Genomic DNA, 25,827 nt, shown 5'->3' with positions numbered 1-25,827 from the left:
CAAGTAACATCCACCACTTGGTCATCACCCTGAAACACCTCGGGGCATTTATTCTAACTAAAGTGGTCACTGGGAAATAAAAACGCCATGAAAAGTGCTAAAAAATAGCTTAAAAAGTTTGGCAACTTTCCCCCAAAACAAGGCTTTATCAAGCTAACCTCTCCTGTACCTTTAACGACTAGTTTTGACACCTTGTACATATCAACAAAGAACAGTTTCAGGGTTTTTCCAGGGGCAGCTGCATGGCAGAGACCATCCGCTCGAACTTCTGATAAACACCCTGTCGTACAAGCAGGTCCGAAACATGACAAAGCCACTCAGCACAGAGGAGAGATTCAGGGTTACTCCTAATGAGGATAAAGCGTTGAAAAGCCTCTTTCCACTGGAAGTTACGCTTCTAAAACCATCTCTTTTTTTTGCACAATTCTTCCAAAGATCTGAACTCAGGATTCTTTGAGTCCCTTTATCTACAACTTGCTGTTCACGGGGAACTTATAGACGATTATACTTAGTAAAGAATCTGACAACTTCATCCACCTTTGTAAAATGTAAACATTTTAGTATACATGACATCATCTCAGACTCTTGTGACCTGTTAGAGTTTCAGGAGAAACTGAGTAAGCATTCATGTATGAACTGGTGCCGTTTCTTACAATGCAAAGAAGAAAACAGTGATGCTTGTCCAGTCGCTTTGACATTACTGTGTTACAAGAAATGTCAGACATGAAGAATTATTAATAAATCAAATCTGACACAGCAGAGATCATCGTTTTGGTTCAGAGGAAGCTTCAACAGTTAAAGCTAGACTCAGCAGTTATGTGCGCACGCACGCACACACACACACACACACACACACACACACACACACACACACACACACACACACGCTTCCTACTCATATGCTCGTTGCTATAGAAGATCTATAAATGACGCCGCACTGAAGCGGAGGTTTATGAGGGGGAATGAAATGAAATCACAGCCAAGCAGCAGTGCAGATTACTCACAGTCTAAAGGAGGAAAAACAAAACAACTTGATTTCAGAGTACTGAAGCTACCGGTCAATAGCTTCAGCTGGACCAGGGAACAATAGTCTTTCAACAGGCCTCGCCTCAGGGGCATCTTCTGTCAGGAAAAGTTGTCCAGTGCTGACACGGTGCCAAGCCAGCTAAACTTGGAAACATAAACATCCCGTCTGACAGAAAGTTGGCTTGCTTCAAAAGAGTGTTGGACCTCAACCAGATGCAGGAAGACCATTGGTTGCTGGGTGAAGCGCCTGATAAGCCTTTAGATGCAGGTTATATGCTTTTGGAGGGGCCTCGGTTCGCGGCACAATACAAGCAAAAGAACATTACGTGATATATCGGCTGTTTCGGGGTAGATATGAATGAGTGTGGAAAAGCTTTAATTTCAGGTAACACAAATGAGTCTGACATATTTGTTGGAACAAACACACTTGGTGTACATGAAGCGCCATTAGAGGAGCGGACGTTGTTTGATTTGAACCCATCGCTCGTCTGAGAGGTGTCCCGCTGCAGGGAACAGAGACGCTCACTGTCCGAGCATGTCGAGTGCCGTCAGCAGCCGGAGTAATTGCTGTTCTTGCATCATGAAGTTGGCGTTAGCCAGCACAGCTCAGAGCTCCTCAAGTGTTGAGCAAGTCTGCAGAACATCGCTTCATTAAAATGTCCTCTGCAGCTGAAATGCCATGTGATTACAGCACGGGTTAATCAGCCTGTGTGAGAGGTCTTGTGATTTTTGGACTTGCACGCGGACGCTGTGTCATCATAAAGGTTAATGCGTGATGAAGACACGTCGGAGTGGCCGCTGTAGGTTGCTATGCGATTGGTCTAAACTTTCTCTCACACACAGTGCAGATGCTGACTTGTGTACAAGGCCACCTCTGTAGGACTGTTAAAAGCAGCAGTTGGAATGTGGATGGGTGTGTTTGTTTTCCTCGGGGAGGAAAAAAAAGTGCGCACAAGCAGGGGAAGCCGGCTGATAAGAATCACAGAATAGAGCTTTGTTTGGATTTAAAAAACTACCTGGTGTGTACAGTTATGTGAACTGAAGGGGGAAAATCTCTTTACAAAGGTAATGATGCTCCCAGTTGTGACTGAAATCAGTTAAAAGCCGCCTTTGATTACGTGCGTCACAGATTCAACAAGATGCTGCAAACGTTGCTCAGCATCACATAGCGGCTGCAGATTTGCCAGGATGTAAAATCTCTCGTCTCATCTCGTGCTCCACTGGATTAAGATCTGGGGACTGTTCAAACTGGTCTCTTTAACAGGTTCAAAAAACCAGTTTGAGATGATTGGAGCTTTGGGACATGGTGTGCTATCCTGCTGGAAGTAACCATCAGAAAATGGGCACGCTGTGCTAATAGAGGGATGGACGTGGTCAGCAACAATACTCAGATCAGCCCGTCTGCCAGTTCAGTCACTTAATCTCCTTTTTTCTTCATTCTGGTGCTTAGTTTGAACATGTCCGGACGTCTGAATAAATGAGTTACTGCTGCGATTGGCTGATTAGATAACGGAGTGAATAAGCAGGTGGACCTAATGAAGTGGCTTGTGAGTGTTTATAGTGTTACAATAGTGGATGTTCATATTAAACAGGGTTTCACATATGCAGAAATGTTTAAAGCTTCAGACTGCTCTGTTTCAGGCCTTTTTTCTGCTCTTGGATCTTTATGATGTCATAAAGACAGTTTATGGAGTGAATGTGTTTGAATGTCCTCATTGAGTCTGCAGCAGGAATAAGATAAGTAAGGATTATTTAAAGTTACCCTAGTAGAGTCCGAGAATAAAAATACTGAGCTTGAAATGAGCATAAATAAAATGGACCCAACCTTAATGGCTGCAGGACCAGTGTGGAGGGGGAGGAGGGTCGATGGGATGTGGCAGGAAGTGCTGGAAGAGTGGCTTCCCTTTGACTGTGACATGAGCAGAAACTGAAAGTAGTGCGATTCACAAATTCAGAACTATTTATGCAGATCCCCAGAGGAGCTCTGCCCACACACTCAATCAAATCGATTAAATCTGGTGCCTGTTGTTTATTAACTCGAGGTTCACTCAGAGGTCACGTGTCCACAGCGCTACGCAGCCATACCCCGAGCCGCCCAACGAAGACTGGCTGGCTAAAATTCTGATCCCATCTGAAATGAATGAAAGACGGCAAAAAGAAATTCGATTAAAGATCCAAATTCAGACGTCACCGTGGCAGTTACAATAAAACTTACCTGCAGACCTGTGATCTGGACTCAATCCTTGCAGCATTCAGTGAGAAACTTTCCTCTGCCAGCTGCTTCTCGGCTCTGTGCTGCCTTTCAGTACGGACAAATTACAACCCAGGAGATGCCAACGCCTGAGGACTCGTCTCCACCAGATATGACTCAACCTGAATTTTCTTGTGATCCATCTGTCAGACCTTAATTTAGAGCCATGCTTCATCCAGGTGGCATTCACATAAGACGCTTTTTCAAATATTTATCAAGCCACACCTCGCTCCTCTGTTGTACAGCCTGTGATAGTGCTCTCAGTTGACCGGCGGCTAACTCAGATGGCGGTTTTGATATCTCTCTGGCAGCTCGCGCCACTTACAGAGGCGGTGTCGGCGGATTCGATTTTGTTTCTACCTGTTGGGACGCGCCAGCCGCCGGGACAATTAGATCACATGACTAAGCTGAACATATTTGAAAGAGGTGTTAAAATTCAGACGTTAATTCCAGTTTTATTTTTCCAGCTCCGGCTCACAACAACAGTTGTCTCACGATGCTTTAACGGAGAGTTTAAAACTGTCAATTACACTGTGACTGACCTCCTGCTTACACAGGCCTTCGGAAAATACTGGTTTTAAAGACCGGCTGAGACAGGCAGACCTGCAGGAGGTTACAAACAAACTGAGAACACCCACACGTTTATAATTACGCTGACATTTTACAGTGGCAAAGGCGAGTTTTCTCTGTATAAACACTGTTTAGCTTGTTATCACATGGAAAACTCGTTTTTTAAAAAGGAGCTGATGCTCACGTATCAGAAACCAGAACTAGGAAGTCTCTGATAAAGTATGAGGTGATTCACCAGTACACCAGTATAAATCGATACATTTCAGCATGACTGCAAAAAACTCAAAATATCAGGATGTGCTTGTTTGCGTTTTGGCTAAAAAAAAGAAGAAGCATGTTTACATGATTAATACGACTTTAAAAACCTCTACAGTAGGTAAACAAAAACCGACGGGTGCTAACCAATGTTAGCCTGACCCACAAACAAGCTAGCTGCTTCCTCCTGTTTCCAGTGTTTATACTACGCGACATTATCTGCCTGCTGCTTATAGAGATCTAACAACATGTATGTAGCTCATGTCAAGTGAACGCCCCAAAGCTTTACTTATTGCTTTTATTTTTTACTTAAAAAAAAAATTATTACATTTTTATTTAACTTATTACTTGTAGGGTATTTTTAATTGAATAAGTAAAATTAAATGTTTAATATCAGTAAAGAACGGCCTCGTATATCCATCCATCCACACTGAGCCCGGCCGATATATTGGACCATGTCAGCTATTTGCTGATCTGAGCAAAGAATTTGAAATGAAATAGGAAATTAAACGAGGATCTTTTCAGATATAACCATCAGATATAGTTACATGAGATTTTTAATTGCAAAATATTGGCACCAGTTTGGATCTGACGGGCTTTAAATCAATCCTTCATTCCAGCTTTTTGTGTAGCTTCACGAGTTTTGTGGGGCTCCTCTGATTGGTTTAAACTTCACATGACGTTGGAGACAAAGCCTACTGCTGTAAGCTACAGAGAGGCTACACAGCCCTGTCATGGCGGCTGTGTTGGAGGCCCGGGCTGGTCCCCGGGGACTTCTCGGTGGCTTGGCTTTTATCCAGCGTGTAGTAAGTTTGTAGCTTCTGACTGGCCCGGTTCTGCTGAGGCTTCCATTCACAGCATTGTCAGTCGAAAGAAAGACATGTATTGTTTTCACATCATATTCACTGAAGGGCTGAGCTGATCTGTATGAGCTTCACTTGTTCCCAAAGACGCGAATACTGGTTATTCATTCAAACTGACAAAAGACGAGGTCTTAATACACAATTGTGAAGCGGTCTGCAGGTTCGATTTGATTCTTGTCATCAACAGTCATCATTACAGAGTGACTTCTCTTTTTGAAGTAAAAATGTTCAAATACACCAAGTTGCCCAAGTTTAAATGAACATTTTAATATTTGTCGGTGTTTGTTTCTCTGGGACTCTGCAGCAGAGTCTGTGAGCCACGCTGCCAAACCCAGTGGAGCTTTAAAGTGGATACTGTTATAACAGGACGGAGCCTCTTAGCTGACCCGGCAGCTAGCTGCTCAAATCAGTAAAGAGCCTGATACCAAGGGTTTATTATGATTATGCAAAGTGAACAAACTACCAGCATATGTTTACCTATTTCAAGAGAGTAACATTGAACGTATTGATCCTGTGTTAAAAAATCAATATAGATTAGTAAAGTAACAAACTTCATTGAAATACATTAAGGAGATTGTGAGTATGGATTGGACTGTAACTCACGTTTAAGTGCGTAACCTCCATTGGTTTTACTCACTGTTTAAATACTATGTAGTACCACAATCAGTACTGTGGAAATGTTCTGGACTGGAGGAGGTTCTCTTGTGAAGAATAGCCCAGATTAAGTCATAATGATGTCATTAGGTTTATCTCAGCCTGAAATCTGAGACCATAAATTTCAGAGAGATGGCGTGAGTGGATGAAAATCCCTGTCATGTTACATTATGGGGTTCTTCTTCAGAGTGGGCCTAAATTAGGACTCTAATGCTTCTCCCAACAACCACACCTTAATCTTAAGTTAATATATTACTAAACTGCTGAAGAAGCCAATTTATCTTAAACCGTGTTTGCTGTTTAGTTTTGTGGCAATTTTGACTTTTATTTTAAGGCACCTGTTGTAATATTGGAACGTGTATTGATCTTCTGTAGAAACTTTTCTATCATTGCTGTTATGTTCTGGTCACGGCTGATGGCCCCGCCCCTCCCTGGTTCTGACAGTTTCTTTCCCGCTGTCAGCAGATGCTTTCTCCTGTTAGTTTTCTCTCTCTTATTGTTTACCTTTGGCGCTGTACAAGTAACGCTGGACTGAGTCTAGGTTGTTTACTCCCATGAATCTAGGTTACAGGTGCATGTTAACTTTAAGGGTCAGCTTTTCAGTTCAGAGTACTTCTGCAGGGTTACAGACTTTAGAGGCGACCTTGTTCCTGTCGTTGGGTGCACTTTACTTTTTTTGTTATTTTGTTTATGTTCTACCTGCTGTTTTATCTTTCTTTGTTTGTGTGTTTGTTTTCCTGAGGAACAGTAGAGATTGTGTTTCTGACATCTTAAAGGAACACCCTAAAGCTTCATGTACGCACAGACACACACGCTAACTAAGCTTTAAAGTTACTCGACAGGAAGGAAGCGTGACAACAGGAAGCAGTCTTACAATCCCGCCCTCCGACCCTGTTTGTGTCACAGTATTTGTGTGTGTACCTCCTACGCTCGAGGGAATGTAATAATACTGTTACATAAAGGCCTATGGGTCTGTGTGTACACACACACACACACACACACACACATATTAGCATATCTACCAGACAGGGACAGTGAGAGAGAGCATATCAGTGCCAAAATCCCGCTGGGCAAGCCTGAGGTTGCCATGGAAATGAAGCCACGTGATCACAGAGGTGGTCACCAGGGAGACAGATGCTGCTGACCTTTTTTAACAGGGGGGTGTGGGGTGGTTTGGATGGGCTTCAGTAGAAAGATATGGAGCACAGTACAGTGAGAGTGTACGGACTGTGTCTAAAGCCACAATAGATGTAAATGGTTATTGTGAGATAATATTTCTGGATGCTTCGCCCAGTATCGCAGGCTAATGATGTGCAGTGAAGATCTAATGCATCAGTTAAAAACAAGGGAAGTATGTAGAAGCGTACTTCCCTAGCATGCAAACATGCCACCTGTCAAAACCAAGCCACAGCGAGACCCAGCGTCCTCCTGCATGTCCTGGTCTGTGTGCAGTGTTTGTAACCTTACGGCTCTAGAATAAAAAGAGCCAAAGCTGCACCTTTTTCAAAGCAGCACTGGATCAGAGTTGGAGATGGGAAAAGTGTTGAGACGGAGGTTTATTATGAGGCTCTCCAGCTCCCCTCAGCTCATTAGTTCTGGTGTGTGTCCTTGCACCTTTTGATTGACTCTCACCGTTCTCGTCTGCTCCCATTGGAGAGCTTTAAGTTTCTCTTAGGAGTTGATCAAGACGAAGCCAGAGGTAAATGCATATAGAGCTTATTCACTGTGTGGACGGGAAGAACAACTTTAAGTGGCCTCAAATGTTGCTGTATGATGAGACATATGTATAATCTAATAATAATACAAGAATAATAGTATACACACTAAATATATACATTCTTTCACATTATGATCATTTCTGAGCTTTAATTTGTGATTTTTAATTAATTAATCAATTGTTTTGCAACTAAGAGGTGTCTAAAATATTGAATTAGGTGCACCTTACAGGATGAACCACTTTTCCCTTCATAACTTCCTTAATTATCCATTGCATAGATTCAACAAGGCGCTGGAAACATTCCTCAGAGACTGTAGTTCATATCGATGTGACAGCATCACACAGTTGCTGCAGATTTGTTGCCTACACATCCAAAGGTGCTCTATTGATTTACGACCTACAGGCCATTTGAGTGCAGTGTGTTGGTGTGAGATGATTTGAGTTTTGTGACATGGGACAATATCCTGTTGGAATATGGATACGCTGTGGTCATAAAGGGATGCACATGGTCAATAACAATACTGCTGTGGTGTTAAAATGATGCTCAGTTGGTACTCACGGGCACAAAATGTACCATTAAAATATTCCTCACACCATTACACCACCAGTGGCCTTATCCAGTGATACAAGGCATACAGTGGGTCCATGCTTTGATGCTGTTTATGGCAAATTCTGACTTCTGAGAGTAAGAGAAAATGAGACTCATCACACAAGGCAACATGTTAAAAATAAGCTTTTTTAACCTTTATTTGACAGCCTTGCAGTGAAGAGTAGACCGTAAAGTGTTTCCCCAGAGAACTGCTGCTCACTGGATATCAACTGTAAACCCTGCAGATGGTGGTGTGGGGAAATCCAGTGTTGTGTTGTCTGAACAGCAGTTTGTGAAATACTCATACCAACCTGTCAACAACAATATGTTCAGACTCCTCTTTCTTTTGGGCACAGCTACAGCTTCTTTGTGCCTTCCCTTGTTTCCTTTCTATTCTCTACAGCTCCTGTCCAAAGAAGAATAATTGGAGAGAAAGAAAATCCCCAGTCTTATGCTTGGTCTTCTTAACCATACCTCAGTGCACAAAGTTCCTGATTAGATATTCTGTTTAACAAGAGGTTGAACAGGTGTTGCTAACGTCGTAGCCATCTTCGTTCTTGTCTACAACGTGAGCAAAATATCCCCAAACAGTTGAGTGAAAAAGACCTTTTTCAAATGGCAGATACAGTTTGATTGATGACGTTTAAGGTTAAATATTTCAATTTTTGTATGAAAAATGATTGGGACATATACCTGAACATGCAAAAAGACGTGTGTAGCACATCAGCATCAAACCTTCACCAGTCACTGTGAGCTTATGAGGCTTTCATGTAGGAGTTCCTCAGGGAACTTTCTGAGTGCCTCTGTTTTTACACTTAGCCCTCTCAGTTAGATGCATTTGGATTAGCTATCTGATCGTTTGCCCTCTGCATAGGTCTTTACCACCTACTCTAATGAAGATTACGACCGACGTAATGATGACGTTGACCCCATGGCAGCGTCAGCTGAGTACGAGCTGGAGAAGAGGGTCGAAAAGTTGGACCTGTTTCCCGTCGAGCTGGAGAAAGGTTTGCACGCGTCTTACATGTCACCGAGAGTCACTCAGTCAAGCCTCTTATGTAACTGTACACACTCACACAAGAGGCTGCAGTTAGTGGACATACACTGTCGCTCTAACAGCTCCATTATCCCCTTATGGGATTAAATTTAGCACAGATTGGCCTAATTAGTAGCCAGTAACTCTGAAGGTAATGGATTTGAACCAGCAACCATGCGTGACGGCTGCTCTCAGCACTGTATAATAGCTATAATTTCACTAATATTTAATAGCTTGAATGTGGATAAATCCCACATGCTTTTTCCCTGCCACTCTATAATATGATTAGTTATTATGATAGCAAAATAAATATGACAGGATTCTAATTAACAGTAATGATGTATTTATGTTTTACTTTTCACCACTGAGATATGGCTCTGTTGTCTGTGTGTCTTTCAGACAGTGACGGCCTCGGTATCAGTATCATTGGTATGGGTGCAGGAGCTGATATGGGCCTGGAGAAGCTGGGGATCTTTGTTAAGACGGTCACTGAGGGCGGAGCTGCGCAGAGAGACGGCAGGTACCTTCTTCAACCTGCCTGCCCCGACATGCATTTTTCATTCTTTCAGTTTTATTTATATAGCTCGAAATCACAGCAACAGCTGTCTCAAGGTGCTTTATATCGTAAGGTAAAGAGCCTGCAGTAAATCAAAGAGAACAGAGAAAACCCAACAATCATATGACCTCTATGAGACAGTGGGAAGGAAAAACTCCCTTTGAACAGGAAGAAACCTCCAGCAGAACCAGGCTCAGGGAGGGGCGGCCTAGACCTAATGCAGCATAAGGGACGAGTCAAGGTCACATGATCCAACACTAACTATGTGCTTTATCAAAAAGCAATAGTTGGCCCTTTTTTGTAGGCTTAACACTATTTTTCTTTGGACAGCAGGCATGATTATTGATTATTAGCTAAATGTACACTTTTGCCTTAAATGTATTTCTTTGCAAACTTGATTCTTTAGCTGATAGTTGCTCACTACTGTTACCTTCTTCTCATTAGTGTGAGTGCAAGTTTTTAAAGCTCTTTGTTAGAGACACCAGTTTAAAATAAACAGGCAAAAGCATAAAATGCCACAGGCTAGGATGTTACATGGAGCCAGTGCTAGTCCACAGGCCTGTCTGGTCAAAGACACTCATAGTTACATTTGTCGTTGCATGTGAGAGGTGTGTTCACTGAGCGACCTTGGTCTTCTCCAAACATCGCTCTGCATACAGTGTTCTCTTTGTGTCTGTAGGATCCAGGTGAATGACCTCATAGTGGAGGTTGATGGGACCAGCCTGGTTGGTGTTACTCAGAGCTTTGCTGCCACTGTCCTCCGCAATACCACCGGCAAAGTCAGGTCTGTGTCGCACTCACTCTAAACACGCACACAGTTGTGTTTTCATATCTTTGTGAGGACATAATGCTTCCTGTAGCTGCTTCCCCTAACCATCAAGAATGAGTGTCTAATCCTAACATAACCTCATTGCAATCGTGACGCTAAAACCACATTTTGTCCCCATAAGGGCTGCTGGTCCCCACAGGTAGAGTAACACTCCAACGTGTGGTCCCCACATCTCCATTTTTGAAACACATTTCACATTATGGAAGCTCTTTTTGTCCATTAGTGGTATAAATTGCATATTATTACTTTTTTTTTTAGTTGGTGTGTTTTGAAGCTCTGGAGTTTTTCAGGTTTGATGTTGATACAGTGAATTTTTTTCATGTTTTCCACATATGCAGTTTGTGTAAAATGTTTCATTGTTTCCTTTTCTTGCGAATGACAAATCCTAAGTTTTTGGTTTTGTTTTCTAGGTTTGTGATTGGCCGGGAGAAGCCGGGGGAACAGAGTGAAGTGGCTCAGCTGATCCAGCAGACTCTGGAACAGGAGAGGTGGCAGAGAGAGATGATGGAGCAGAGATACAAACAGTACATGGATGATGATGAGGAGGTACATGCTACACCTCTCCGTCGTGTGGGAGGGAAAAGAACAGCCACTGATATCATTTTCGAGGCACAGCTACCACACCAACGTTGGCTGGGTGCACGCCGCGCAGACATAGCTCAGTAGGCAACTCCCCCGTGACATTTCATTGTCCTGCCCTGTTGATGCGCTGCTGAGGGGCGGTTCTTGACACATGCCATGTGACACATTGCAGCAGCAGCGCTCTCAGCTTGAGAGGGTGATAAACACAGTCAGTTCTCCTCACTGCACCTCCTTTGTCCTTTGAAATAGTCAAAAATAATGAAAAAGTCATTGTTTTTAGTCAGTAAACACAGAATCCAAACGCACTTTGGCCTGCATTTGGAAGGCAACATTGCTCTACTTCACAAAGATATCCTGCATGTAGTCATTAAATTCATTTTCACAAGCCTTTTGATGGTGTTAGTGGTTGTTAGCCACAGGAAATCCAACATGTGTACATGGGAAAATGCCTGTCTGTGCTCCACCACATGCCATTTCAAACTCAGTCCAGCATCTCCACCGTCTGGTCAGAGAGAGAAACTGCATCAATACAGAAATCATTAAATTCCTAGTTTCTAGGGTCAGGTTTCATAATTAAAACAGTGGGACCAGGCTGTTTCCTACACATGGCTCATGGGACAGAGTGTGGCTTGTAGGCTGGGTATCGTCACTGATTTCCAGAATCATCTCAATTCCGATTCACAAGGTCCTGATTCGATTCGAATCGGGGAAATTTTGCCTCAGACAGTCAGAAATATTATAATTCTGGTCATTTATCGGCACATATCCATATTTTTATAGCTATAAAAAGAAAGCTGAGACTTATGAGACTTTGTCAAAGGTGTGAGCATCACAGCAGACGCTTTAGTGTCAAAGTAACTGAGCATAAAACACAGAAAAACATGTTATTGGGTTTTTATAGCAGAGAACCTTAAAAATATTGTGCAGTAGCATGAATCAACATATAAACATCACCTGATGCTGCTGAAGTGAAGCAGAGGATTAATTAGAGACACAGCTGAGCATTTTGCAATTTCACATCATTTTAAAAAGTTTACATTTCTTCAGTATTGAACAGCAGAAACGAGACTTTCTTGTCGGAAATCAGTTAAATTTAAAAAAATAAAACCAGCAGCAGACAGCGCTGTACACAACAGTAGAGAGAGAGAGCTGTGCATGAAGTGTGATTTTATTGTGGTGGAAGCAAAAGAGGAAATTCATGACGATGATGATGTGAAGCTTAGTTTGATCTTCAGTCGTTTTTGGTTGTAGAGTATTGAAACCTGCAGCTTCGGAGTCTAGCGCCAAAAAGACGTAAACACAAAGCACGGACCCGCCGACGCATCAGAATCTGTGCGCTGACGGCTGAGAAAGCAGACATCTGCGATGCGTCGGCGCGTTGTGTTTACGTCTTTGTGCTGAATGCGTGTACCTGCTCTGGTTTGCTGTTTGGTTGTTGTCGAAATTTTGTGAGGTTTAACCTGAGATGCTGGCATGTCGGGCAAAATAAATTTACATTTAAAAATCGATTCAGGATTCTAATGATAGACTCATAACATTTCATCACTCTACAGCCTAAAATGAAAGAGCTCTGATTTCATGCCTGGGGGCAAATGTCAACTCAAGGCTTGTGTACTTTGGTTTGGTTAGCCAGAGAAGCCACAGAGCACAGCTGCAGTTATCAGAGGATGTTGATATGGACGGCAGCGTGCGCTCTGGTTTGCTGCAGTCTTGTAATAAATACAGTTACTTTACAGTATTTACCTCAAATTGTGTCCGAGTAGGAAGAGTAAGCAGAGAGGAAGACACGGTGCAGTCATTGTGCAAAGCAATCATGTATTAAGTAATACATTTTAGTTAATGCGTTTGTTAGCCTGGAAGAAAACATGCTGGACACGGGCTAATGTGAGGCTAATTTACTTTGTAACACAAAGAAGAATAAGACGAATGATCAGCAGGCTGTTATCGATTGTGTGAATGCTTTTAGTGGAAGACGATGTGCTGGCTGCTTTTTGTTCCAAGGGAATGAGTCTGAACTGTCAAACCACTGACCAGATCGTTTCTTTCACTTAATTTGTGACTGCATACTTGACCTAGTTGCCATTTATATCATTTTATATGACGGGTACTCCCGCCAATTAGATTATGAAGAGACAGACGACTGAAATGTACCACACAGTGCTATGAGTGTAAAGCTAATGCCAGCAACTAGCTAACATCTAACAAATGACTAAGTTCTGTTTGAAAAAATAAATAAAAAATAAAATTCACTAATCATGTTTAGAGTTTTTTTGTAACGGTTACCTTTGGAGATGTTGGTAGGTGACTGAGATACCTTTTGTCTACCAAAGCAACCTGGCTTTGCACTAAGTAGCATAAGACTGTTTTAAGCTAACTAGCTTAAAGAGTATAAGCCACCAAACTGTGAAACCACATGCATGAGCTTAGCCTAGCCAAGAGTCCTTTTTGACTCTTGGAATGACCAAAACTTACCAAATGGACTTTTGACTTCAAACGATCGCAACTGAACTCCTAAACCCAAAGGGACAGTGTACAGTGTATCAAACATGAGCATTGAAAAACCAACTAAATGTGGTGGTGCTGTAAGCCTGCATTAGATCTGAACGCCACCAGGGCCCTATTTCAGGAAGCCGGTTTAGAAAACCCAGAGTGAAAAACGATACTCAGGGTTGAGTAACCCCGAACTGTCCAACTCGGAATATTCGGTTCCAGAAAGGCTGATAACAATTAGTTCAGTCAACGCGGAGTTGCTTTAACCCCAAGTTAGGCGCGCGCACGAGGATACATAAAGCCCTGATTAGTGGAGCACAGAGTAAGCGAGTCACCATGGAGACGGAGGGAAAGAAGGCGCGGTCAATGTATTTTACAGCGCTTGAGGCTGAAATTCTGATGGCAGCATATGCCGATAACATGCAAATTTTGCGGAAAAAAAGTAACACAGCCTCAGCTGCAAAAGAAAGGGAGCATGCATGGCAAAACATAGCCGACAGAGTCAATGCGTGAGTGTTAATATAAACATTGATCTAGGGATTTCCACCCATTTAACACGTTATTTTATTATATTTTATTTTATTTGTTATTTTATACATTTGATTTTGTGATGTGATGTGAGCGCAGGTGCAACCCAACAGGCCCCAAACGTTCCTGGCAGCAAGTAAAAATGAAATATAAAAATATAGTCCAAACAGGTAAGGTGTAATTGTATTATGAGCCATAGTGCTTGGTCTGTTTGTAAATCAATTGCAGTTAGAGGCTACGTTAATTTCCCCTCTGTAAGCACTTATTGAAATTATCTGAGCACATTACAAGTACATATTTGCTTACTCTGTATGCTCAAATGTGACCCGTTATAGCCAACAGAAAAAAAGCGGAGGCCCGAAAAACAGGTGGAGGTCCTCCACCACCACCACTCACAGAGGCTGAGCAGTTGGCTTCCACATTTGTGATAATGTTGGCAGCATCACATATGATCTTCACAGTGCAGAGAACACAAATTAGCATCCATTACTATAATGAAATAATTTGTAAGTTTGAAATGCTACAGGGAACTATGTACCTGTACATTAATGCTGTGGAAAGACTTCCTGTTCATAGTCTCCTTCATTTACTGAAGGAGCAATGATTGGAATGTGAGTGCCATCTATACAGCCAATCACGCCTGGGAACCGTGAGAATAAATGTAAAATTTAAGTAGTAGTTCAAGTATCACCACATCATGAATTAAGTTTTGTTCATCCTGATACCTGCAATTTTGTGGCATCCCTCTTTGATAAATCTTGTGGGTCTGTGACCGGGGAACACAAACGAGTACAGGAGACGTTTCAGTGCAACTGTAACATTCCTGACTGCCCGACAGACGGTAGCCTTGGAAACGTGCTCAGCGTCACCAATATTATACAGAAAGCTCCCGTTTGCAAAAAACCGAAGTGCAATACAAATAATATGTACAGAACTGAGAGGATGTCCGCGATGTGTCACATGAGCAATATTAGGCCTGAGGATGTTATTCAAATAAATTATAGATTGTGCTGAAAAACTGTAACGTTCGCACAGGAGATCATCAGGAAATGATAAAATGTCCAAACGCGCTCTAATCACTCTCTCCCGGCGGAGAGCTCTGCGGAGAATTTGGGCTTCAACATCTACTGGCTCTTCAAGGAAGGGACACGCCATGTCTGACACTTCCTACAGTCAGGTTTCTGACAAAGAGGCGGAGAAGGTCAGGGTTAGTTGAAGTAAACCTGCTAGGGGGCAGGTTAGCTTCACGGAGTGTGTCGTCATAGTGACTCACTCAGAATTAATCTAAACTCGCTTTGTGAAACCGAAAACCCAGAGTTTTCGTTAACTCAGGGTATACTTACTCAGAGTTTGCACTAAACCGGCTTCCTGAAATAGGGCCCTGGAAACTAATGAAGCACAAACCTGGAAGTCAGTCTTTTATACCATCTATACCAGGGGTCCCCAATCACAGTCCACGAGGGCCGGTGTCCTGCAGGTTTTAGATCTCACCCTGGGTCAACACACCTGAATCACATGATTAGTTCATTCCCAGGCCTCTGGAGAACTTCAGGACATGTTGAGGAGCTAATTTATCCATTTAAATCAGCTGTGATGGATCAAGGACACATCTAAAACCTGCAGGGACACCGGCCCTGGTGGACTGGGATTGGGGACCCCTGATCTATACTAACCAGCTACTCCAGCTCCATATCGGATGCAATCATTGGTCTGCTATGTAACCTGATACCTGTAAAACCTACTCATACAATATGTATAAAATATCACAACTATTACCAAATGTAACTGTATTTGTTGCGCGTGTGTTTACCTGCAGACAGGTGAATATGCGACAGACGAGGAGGAGGAGATGAGTCCGATGTTTCCGAACTCGATAGAGGTTTTCGATCTGGCAGAAAACCAGGAAATGCTGTCGCCTGTGGAGCTGGACCCAGAGAAACTGGCCCACAAGTTCAAAGAGGTACATGTGATATAAATGATTTGGATGTTAATGTCATTATTTTATTCAGTCTTGTTTACAGTTTTACCTAGCTTGATTTTTGTTATGTTTATTTGTTTGTTAAAGAAATCAGATTGCTTCTCCCTCTGTCTGCAGCTCCAGATTAAACATGCAGTAACCCAGGCTGAGATCCAGCTGCTCAAGAGGAAGGTGAGCCTGTTTAACACACACTTATACACATGCAGGCAAAAAACCCTCAAAACAACGGCACATTCAGGTTGCACTGCAGAAGAGAATGTACACATGCATAACACCAGTTCTTTTTGGCTCTGTGATGACTTAATGCCTCCCACATACCACCTCCTCCTCCCACACTGACCCCCACCCCGCCTCCAGCTGGCTCACGCAGAGCAGGATAAGTTGCGTTGGCGGATGGAGCGTGCTCAGTTGGAGCAAAATATCCGGGACAGTAAAGAGAGGATGGAAAAACTTGAGGGCTACTGGATGGAGGCACAGTCTCTATGTAAGGTAAGATAGTAAACCTAAACTTCAAAAAGGCACGAGTGAATCAAGTGTTTCTTTTTTTCCCCTCATCCCTTAAAAACTAAAAAAAATGAGCTCACTGCCACCCTAAAACTAGTTTTGTTATCATTTACTCACAGCGAGTATTTGTCTTTTCAGGCTGTGGATGAACACCTGAAGGAAACTCAGGCTCAGTATCAAACCCTGGAGAGGAAATACAGCAAAGCCAAGAGGCTGATCAAAGAATACCAGCAGAAGTAAGGAAGGAGAAGGAGGGACAGAGTAAAAAGATAAAAGGAGTAAAAAAACACCACCACTCCAATGTGTGTGTGTGTGTGTGTGTGTGTGTGTGTGTGTGTGTGTGCGCGCGCGTGTGCATTTTAGGGAGATCGAGTACCTGAAGAAAGAGACTGCTCAGCGTCGGGCACAAGAGGAGAGCGAGGCAACACACAAAGAGGAGACAGACAACCTGCAGGAAAAGGTTCGCAGTGGACTCACCTGAATCTCTCACTGTCAGGTAGCAGAGCTTTTCCCGAGCAGGAAAGGCAAAGGAGGGTCACATCTTGATGGCAGTGTCCCTGCATTATGTTTTAGTACACTGCTCAAACAAGTTAAAGGAACACGTCTGATCTCAGTCTATGCTGCTACAGAGGGAAATGATCAAGCTGCAGATTATCGTCCCACAGGTTTTGTTCACTTGATGCTCTGCTTCAATTAAGTGTTTCTTTAACACTTTTCATAAAAGGTTTAATGTTATATTTCTTGAAGTTATCATCCACTATGTTTTCCACAGATTACAGACTTGGAGACCAAAGTGGATGCCTTGAAGACCCCCAATCCCTCCTAGACTGCTGCTACTTCCTGCCTCCTGTCTGCGACTGAAGGAGGAGGAGCTCCCCCATCCTCCCCCATCATCCTACCGCAGGGGGGCTGTAATTTATTCCAATCAACCATTCACTGCAACGGACAGGTAGCAGAGGAGGGAAAAAATCCCAGCAAGTAGAAGAGAGGACCGTGGAGAAGGAAAGACTCAACCTCTCATGTGGCATCTGCCAGTGGCTTAGTGCTCCGTCAGTCAACAACAAATCCCAGAATGCACCTTCTGTCATATCCAGAATCCTCCTTTTGTGTCTTCCTGGCAACTGGCTTGGCATTCAACCCGGAAACCATATTCAGCAACTCAGTTTGTAGACGATGTGTTTTCTCCTCTCTTTAGCAGCATCTTACCCAGGTTCTGTGAATAAATCCGATTTATTAAAAACAAAAGGCGCTTTTAATAACCAGGCTCGTCACAAAGTGCTTTATAGAGCGACAGAGGGAATGAAGCAGAGCAAAAGGGACAAAAGGACTGCTGTTATACGACCTTTGAGAGAAGAGGACGAGCGTGTTCTCTGCCCGTGGCGATGCTCGTTTTCATCTGAAACTACCAGGAGAAGCGGTGACCTTATTTTTAGAGACACGACACCTTTCAAGAAGTGGAACCTCGGTAGTAAGACTCGACAAAACTCTGATGGCCACCGCACCGCCCATTAGCGAAGTAATAAAAACTATGGAGCAAGATGGCCTCCGTGTTTCAAAACTGTCAAAGCCCAGCTTTTTGCTTTCTTTTTTCTGACCTAACTCTCTGCAAACGGTGGTATTAGTAAAGAAGAAGTGTGCGTTTCAGGTCTGAACTACGTGGCGTAATGTTTGTATATATTCTATACATTTATTTAAAAGTGTTAAAGTGGCTTAAGCAATTAGATGGATCTGGAATCTAAGAGTGAGGCGGTGACGCCTTACTGTGGAGGGAATGGTTCAGTAGTCCTCAGTCTGTTTCATCTCTTTTCTCTCAGCATCAATGGCAAACAGGGTGTGAATAGTCTAATTTGTGCTTGTAGAACTTCTAATTGTGTATATCTGTTGGTGTTTACTATATACTCTGTGGGTTTACATGCACACAAACCTGCTTTCAGGTCAGCCGTGCACTATATTCTCACGTGTAGGAAGGCTTCCTTTCTCGTTTTAGAATATCCTCTTAGCTCGCACTCTTAGCTACTACCATATACATAAAATATTTAAAAAATCTATCGTCCAAACATGTCATGGAAGCAGAGAATGACTACAGATAGAAACTGATTCATTGAATTGGCAATTGAGGTCAAATCCAAAGTGGAAAACAGCACTAAGATTAGAGAATTTGCTCATTTAAAATCCTATAACAATATACTGGATATTTACTAAAAAGATAAATTCATAATTTGTCCAAAAGCAGGTCCAATTATTACTAACTTTTAGATTGGAGTTTACTATTATTACTGCCACTAATATCCCCCATCAATAATAATGTTCCTATATTGCGCAGTAAAACTTTTCCAAGCAATTATATACCTAACTAAAGACTCATATGAAATGTAATCTTCATTTTAATTATTATTATTAGTTTATTAGCATGGAAGACTAGTATGGCCACGGGGGCCTTTTTTTTTTTTTTTGTCCCTAAAAACAGGTGAACAGAATCAGCCTTTTGGGATTTACTTACCTGGATGATTGAGCATGCACCAAGACTCCCTAAAAAACCAACTTTGAATTTAACTTCAGTTTTTTCCCCCAGAACTATCACACGAATTCTCTTCCAAAACTAGCAAGTATAAAAAGTAAGTGGAAACTACTACTGAAAAAATTTCAATTGATCCCCCAGTTTTTGTTTTTCTTCATTGGCTGACTTAAATTTCCAGATCATAAATTGACTAACATAATATAAACGGAGTATAGTGAAACACTGGACACTCAAATATTAGATTTTATTTGAACATTAAAAAAAAACATAAAATCTTAAACTTTACTAGCTAAAAGTTACCTTTATGAAGTGGTTTCTGTTTCTGTAAGTGTTATTGTAATAGTTTAATAGTTTCTTTTGTTTGAACATTACATACTGACTAGTCAAATGTCACTAGTTCTAAGTTAGTGACATTTCTCCGTGGTTCTGTATTGGCTAATGTCATTTGGCTGTCGGTTAGCTTGTTAGGCTATAAGTGTCGACTGACAGTAGTAGTTGTTAGCTGGCAATATGTTAATTTAACTTCCCAAAATCACAAACTAGAACTATCAAGGATGCCAGAGTCTTTGCCAGTTCTGTTTTATATTGATATTTGTATCAGTATTTATCAATTCTCACTAGCTAGTAGCACCTCACTAGCTAGTGAAGCCTGCTAGCATAACAGGATAGTGTAGCCACTGAAGTGTTTGTGTAACAAGACCGTCACATGGATATGAGCATCGGGGTTATTCAGAAAACTGTGTGCATGTAAACACACTCCACATATCTTACATTAGGAGAAAAGTAGAGGGTCCCAGTGCCAGTATTATACCTATAGAAAATGAATTTAAGTTAGCGATACATGCCTGACGTAGTTGAACTGGTTGAATTTAAAAGTGTTATTATAGCCATTAAAGGTCAGGTGTTTCTTCAGGAATTCAGTAACCAATGTGTCAACTCCATCTACCTGAATATGATTTCTTTTCTTTTCCCCAAACTCCTCTTTGGTCAGATCAATGTAATGAGTTGCAACCTTTTTTAAGATTAGCAGAATCAAAAGGTTGATTTGCTGAGAATAGACTAATTAGACAAGGATTGAACCTGTGATACTGGTTACTGTACGCTCTATGTTTATAAAAAATTATGTGAAAATTATAATGTGGACCGTTTCAAATATGAAACTTGTATTCATGTGAATGGCAAAATGGTGCTCTGAAAGATGGCCTTTACATGTGAAATGAAATTCTGAACTGGTAGATTATGTATTTTGCTGCTGTCATTCCCCGTGGTAACTGTTGTTATGAGCGCCTGTGTTAATCAAGATAGTAGAGAGAGTAAAGACAGTAGAGCTTGCTGGCAAGCTCTGATTAGCTCACATTATTTGAAAAACCACAAGTGGAGTACAATCCCGAGATCTAATTAGGCTACTTAAGCTTAACTCATAATGAATGGAGCAGTTTTGAGGTTGACAAGTTAAAACCAATCTCTACAGCTTTTTCCCAAACATTAGCCACACTAGCACCCTGGTTCTGAGAATGGTACCATTTGCATTGCAACTTTGCTCTCATTATCTTCAAGCCCATTGTACCGATGTTCATAGTGCCCAGAGGAAGCATACCGAGTTTCCCTTTTGCACCAACAGCCGGTTATAAATGTTAATTCATCAAATATTAAGGTTCTAAATTCCACTAATGTTAGCATGCTAACGTGTTGAATGGATTTCACGAACACGGTAAGCCTGCTCAACATTACCCTGCTGGGCCTGCGATCACGCTCGTATGCCAGTGTTAGCATTTCGAAGCACTGCTGTGCCTGAGTATAGCATCACAAAGCTTATAGCATGGCTACATTGAAAACGTATCGTCGTTTCTTTGAAACCCAAAATAATTTTGACAAATCACGACTATTTAGATAAAGCTGCTATCTGCTTGAAAATGAAAAGTTGCATTTCCAAGCTTACTTGCTAGGTAGAAGCATGTTTTCCTGAGGTATTTGCTTAAAAAAAAAAAAAAAAAAAAGCTTGTTTTGCTAAGACCAATCTGCCCCTGCCTTCAGCCTCAGCCTGGCTTTGTTCTTCACACCCACTCTGTTGGAGCTGAAACTGATCTGAATCTGTGCTTCACCTTTGACCTACAGTATTTGTGCATTAACAGATATCTAGAGAGACATGGGGGCAGAGTTTTAAGTCTTTTTGCACGTTTCTGTTTGAGAACTGTCGGGGGACGTGGAAACAAACAGGAATATGAGGACATTCAACCACCAGAAAATAATCTTTTGTGTTTGTACTGTCTGGCTGATGAACATGGAGGAGTAACTCCAAAATCACAATGTATGATTATTTTCATGTAAGAATTCTTCTTCTTTTGCTAAAAAGACACCAAGTATTTGTTCCAAACCTGCAGTATGTTTTAAAGTGTTGTCTTAATAGATGGAAGCAAAGGTGAAAGAGCATTTTTTGTTTTAAAGGAATGAAAATCAGCCATAAGCAACTCACTTGAGTATTTTTATTTCTTAAGTATTTTTTATTACAGTTTCATCTCGGTGTTGAAACAGTGTGAGCTGTACAAAAGCTGTTGTATCACCAAATCGAACCCTGGTCACTTTGGGTTTTAATGTCTAAACACAGGAAGTGATCAGCTTGCCTTTTTATGACCTATAAGTTAACCTGCTGCTTTTGCCTCTAAAAAGCCTTCCGATGTTTGCTAACTGTAGCTGACTGTCATTTGTTACCCTTCCCGCCCCATCCGCTGTGTCTACGTTGGAAAAAACAAAATTAGCTCGTCCTCATCAGTTTAAAGATAATACCAGTGATTACAGACAAACTGCCATATTGGTAGACTGACTGATTGTAGCACTACGCCATGTAAGAGCTGTTACAGATTGATTTTTGATAATAAACTCATCATTTGCCCCCAGTTCATATTTCGGGGAATGACCTTCAAAACCATTTTCGTCAACAGGCGGCCTCTGAAGTGAGAGGGTTCAGTGCCTTGCTTGTAGGTAAAGGATTACGGTTCTTGTCTAATCACTTTGTACATTTCAAGGAGTCATAACTGATTGTTGTTGTTGGTGGAGGTTATAATCAGTGTTAAGTAGCCAGTACACAGAAACTGCTTAATAGGTCATTCACAAGTGTCTCAGGTTAGTCCAAATTAGATCTGTTTGCGAAAGTCAGACAGTTAGCCTCTCCATCTGTTCATGTCCTTTATGGACAACATATTCTAGATGTAGCTAAAGGCCGTGTTGGTTTTGGTTTGGTGGCGTTGGGAATTCACAAGTGACGTGGTCCTTTTAGGCTTTGTCAAGTGGTTAACCTCTAGCTTACAATGTTGTGCTTTTCTGCGAGGATGAGAATTGCCCTGCCCCTGATTGAGGATGAGGTCCTGCCTTGGGTATCACCGGTTCTTGTTCAAGACTGGAGAAGTGGAGCCAGAGATTAACAGATTGATTGGTGAAGGGTCTGCAGTAATGCAGATGTAGTACCAGCTTATTGCTGTGAAGAGAAAGCTGAGCGTGGAGCAAAGTTGTCAATTTACTGGTTGGATCTATCCCCATCACCTGTGACCTCAAGCTGTGGGCAGTGACCTAAAGATTGAGATAGTGGATACAAGCATCAGCTTCCTCCGATGGGCGTCTGGTCTCCTCTTACAGATAAGATGACTTATCTGTAAGAGGAAAGGAGGAGACTCTGGATGAACTGGAGAGATTGCGTCTCTTGGCTGCCATTGGAACACCTCAGTGACCCTCCTGAAAAGATGGAGATGGTTGAGAGATGGAGGTGTAGGTACTTCTGCTTGAACTGCTGACCCTGCAGTTCAGACCTTGATAAGTTATACTGGATGGATGGATGTTTGCACATGTACTTCCTGTTATCTCTGCCTTCAGATCGCCTTGGTTGATGAGCCTCAGTCCAAATTGCACTGAAATGCTAGGACCCAAAGTCAAGTTGCTTCTGATTGTGTTTGCATAATGACCGTTTTTGATGTTCAAGGTGAAAAGCTTAAAAACTCTGGCATGTTCTGCGCTGTAACCACTGGTAGCCAATCCTTAAACACTTTACACCCAGCCTCTATAGAACTAGAAGAACAGATGCTTGCTATGTAGAGCAGATGCAATCTTGTGCTCACATCACGCGTGTCACACAGCAACTTTTAAGAAACTGGAAGAAAAATGGTGGTGGGGGGTGAAATTACAAGAAACAAAAGCACTATGAGAATCCTTGCAATTTGTTTTTTGTTTCTTTGTTTTTTCTATTTTCATGCATCGCCAAAATTTACTGCACTTTGGAGCAGTTCTGTCCTTTTCTTTACAAAACTATTAGTCCTTGGCTTGAAATTAGACAGTGAAGTCGTGTGGTTTGAAAGACTAACAGTCATGCGGTGCCAAATGATGAGAGCGGGACAATCTGACCTCGGAGTGCGTCTCGGGTCTGAAACAGATTTCCTTCTCTGCCTGGTTCTGTTTTCAGTTGATGCCACCATGTTTGTCTGAACCAATACCTGTCTGTCAGCGTTAATAAAGATCAAATATGACAAGAAAAAAACAAGTTTTATTTAACTTCATATTTCACTGTTCACATATGTTTGAAGTGTGCATTGATTTACAGATCTTACCTCCCCAACCGCCCTGCGACAGACTGGCGACCTTTCCGGGGTGTACCCCGCCTCTCGCCCTATGACAGCTGGGATAGGCTCCAGCGCCCCTGAAAAGGATAAGCGGAAGCGAATGGATGGATGGATGGACTTCCCCAACCTCTAGCTAACTGTTCTCTCAGAGTATTGGAGGAAGAAGAAGGGCAACACAATGGCCTCAGGCTTCAAGGGGGATTTCTTGATGCTCTGGATGCACCTTCCATTTAGCAGCAGCTGTATGCAGGTATGATGGAAGAAATACTGAGAATTACCTCAATACCTCAATTCACCCCCTGCTTCAATGAAGCTGTTTTACCTCAGAGTCTGAAAAGTGAAGCCAACATGTTGAAACCCCTTAAACAGGCACTTTTGGTAATGGCCAGCAGAATAGTTGCAGAATCGCATGCAGTTGTATAGAAGTCTGTGGAGAACGTGATCATGAGTATTTTGTTTTTAATCACCTTAGTAAACACTTTCCTAAAAACTTTCAGTTGCTAATTTCACATCTAGTTTAATACAGTGTGGTTTTATGATGTAAAATTATGGCTCCCAAGCAAAGTAGACAAAGCAGGAGAGGCCTGTTGAATGGTTGCAAGCAGTGCAACTTCCTCATGAAGAAGCGTCTTGGATGAGCCCTAACTGACCCTGCAGATACTCATCAGTGTAGCTAGCGCTACAAAAGAGGAGTGATCATAAAGGGAGTGATGTTTTTGAGTATCAGGTCAATTCAAATGCAACTTTTCTATCAGCACAAGAAACATCACCAAACACACAAACAGTTTGTGTGCAGTTTGTCACAGTGTGATGCTAGCTGAAGGTCCAGCTACTCTATTTCAGAGGGAGAGAAAAGAAGGAGAGCTAACTTCACTCAGAGATGGAGAAAGAAAGACGGGCAGAGGAAGAAGAGGTTAGATTTAAGGACTGTTCAGTGGAAATTTAAAGCTTACATGTAAGTCCTCATGTTTTTAAATCAGATATTGGGTGACATGTGACATATTCTCAAACTGGAGCAAATCAAACTGAGACTATTCAAAGGTAACATGAAAGTCCTCTGCAGGTTAGTGCAGGATAAAGAGGTTACTTTCTGTACTGTGATGGGTTTAAAGTAAAGAGCAGTGTGTGACTGGTGCACAGTGTTTTCATGGTCAGAGTGAGGTTGCATCAAGTGTAAGTGAAGTTAAGCTGATGATACTGACCAACGTTATTCTGTCTAATTTAAAGACAGCATAAACATCGTGTAGAGGATGGAAACCAGCCAGGACGCCTCAGGAAACATCTGCTGACATCTTGTTCATTTCAGTTGTGTAAATCCACAAACAGCAGTGACCCTCAGAGCAGTAGTAGCCCAAATCAGCTGATCACAGCTTGCACATTAAGAAAATCTCCTGAAAATCAACTGATTTTAGGGTTCCCACCTGCTGAATCCACTTTGACCTCTTCCCTTTATTTCCGTTCAAAGGCAAAGTCAGGTCTGCGACGTAGGCGTCAGACAGCAGAGCGATTTTCCATTTTTCTGCTCATGTTCGACTTAACTCATTCAAAGTACCTTTATTAGAATTAAAAATTTGAGTGAAATAAAGTTTGCTTTCATATCTACTGATATTATTTTATTATTCCATAAAATAGCACAAGGTTCAGCTAGCTTTGCACACAGGTACATTTCAGAGCCTGTACTTTATCACTTTTACTTAAGAGGTTGAATCAGTGCTTCAGCTTTTACTGGACTATTTTTAACACTAGTATCTGTATGTCTACTTAAAGTTCGCAGCATTGTACAAACCGATGGGTGACATCATCAATATTCCATCCTTTAAATACAGTATATGATTGTAGTTACATTAAACAGATATTTCAACAATATGTCCGGACTCATTTGGTTTCATCCAGTCCACTTAGATAAAACAGTAATGACATTAAGTGTAATATTACTACATTAACCTCCTAAGACCTGAACTCTTTCATGGCAGCATTTATAATTTTTCTTTGCTATTTGGGTTAATTGGGACCAAAAGAATGTAAAAACAAAGAATTACCAATTTTTTTTTAACCTAAAATAATGAGATCCACATATGAGGACATTTGTTTCAAATTTTGGTAGAACAGTGGCAGCATGATGTCCTCGTAGGTGGATATCAGGCTCTTGTAGACAAAAATTACGTATTTTGGTCTCGACGTCCCAAAATGTGATGTCCACATATGTGGACGCCAGGTCCTGGGGGTTAATATGGAAACAGCATTTCATGCTTTCAAGCAAACACGGTCCCAGTTATG

The 25,827-nt window shown here is 41.8% G+C and overlaps 1 protein-coding gene across 3 annotated transcripts in view; it reads left to right on the top strand.

The window, feature by feature from the left end:
• Positions 1-21,380, top strand: part of LOC309704677 (neurabin-2-like) — a 34,030-nt gene extending 12,650 nt beyond the window's left edge. For all 3 annotated transcript variants that reach the window (XM_082530024.1, XM_082530022.1, XM_082530023.1), the window contains exons 6-15: positions 8,800-8,932; positions 9,361-9,481; positions 10,197-10,301; positions 10,757-10,892; positions 15,763-15,906; positions 16,042-16,095; positions 16,282-16,413; positions 16,567-16,664; positions 16,792-16,888; positions 17,201-21,380. In XM_082530024.1, coding sequence (XP_082386150.1) covers positions 8,800-8,932; positions 9,361-9,481; positions 10,197-10,301; positions 10,757-10,892; positions 15,763-15,906; positions 16,042-16,095; positions 16,282-16,413; positions 16,567-16,664; positions 16,792-16,888; positions 17,201-17,254 — 1,074 coding nt within the window. In that variant the 3' untranslated portion in view covers positions 17,255-21,380. The remainder of the gene's footprint in view (positions 1-8,799; positions 8,933-9,360; positions 9,482-10,196; positions 10,302-10,756; positions 10,893-15,762; positions 15,907-16,041; positions 16,096-16,281; positions 16,414-16,566; positions 16,665-16,791; positions 16,889-17,200) is intronic.
• Positions 21,381-25,827: the final 4,447 nt, after the last annotated feature.

This window comes from Aulonocara stuartgranti, assembly GCF_965226115.1.
Source record: "Aulonocara stuartgranti genome assembly, chromosome: 4".
Classification (NCBI taxonomy): Eukaryota; Metazoa; Chordata; class Actinopteri; order Cichliformes; family Cichlidae; genus Aulonocara; species Aulonocara stuartgranti.
The sequence above is the reverse complement of the archived record's forward strand: the minus strand, read 5'-3'. Positions and strand labels throughout refer to the sequence as shown.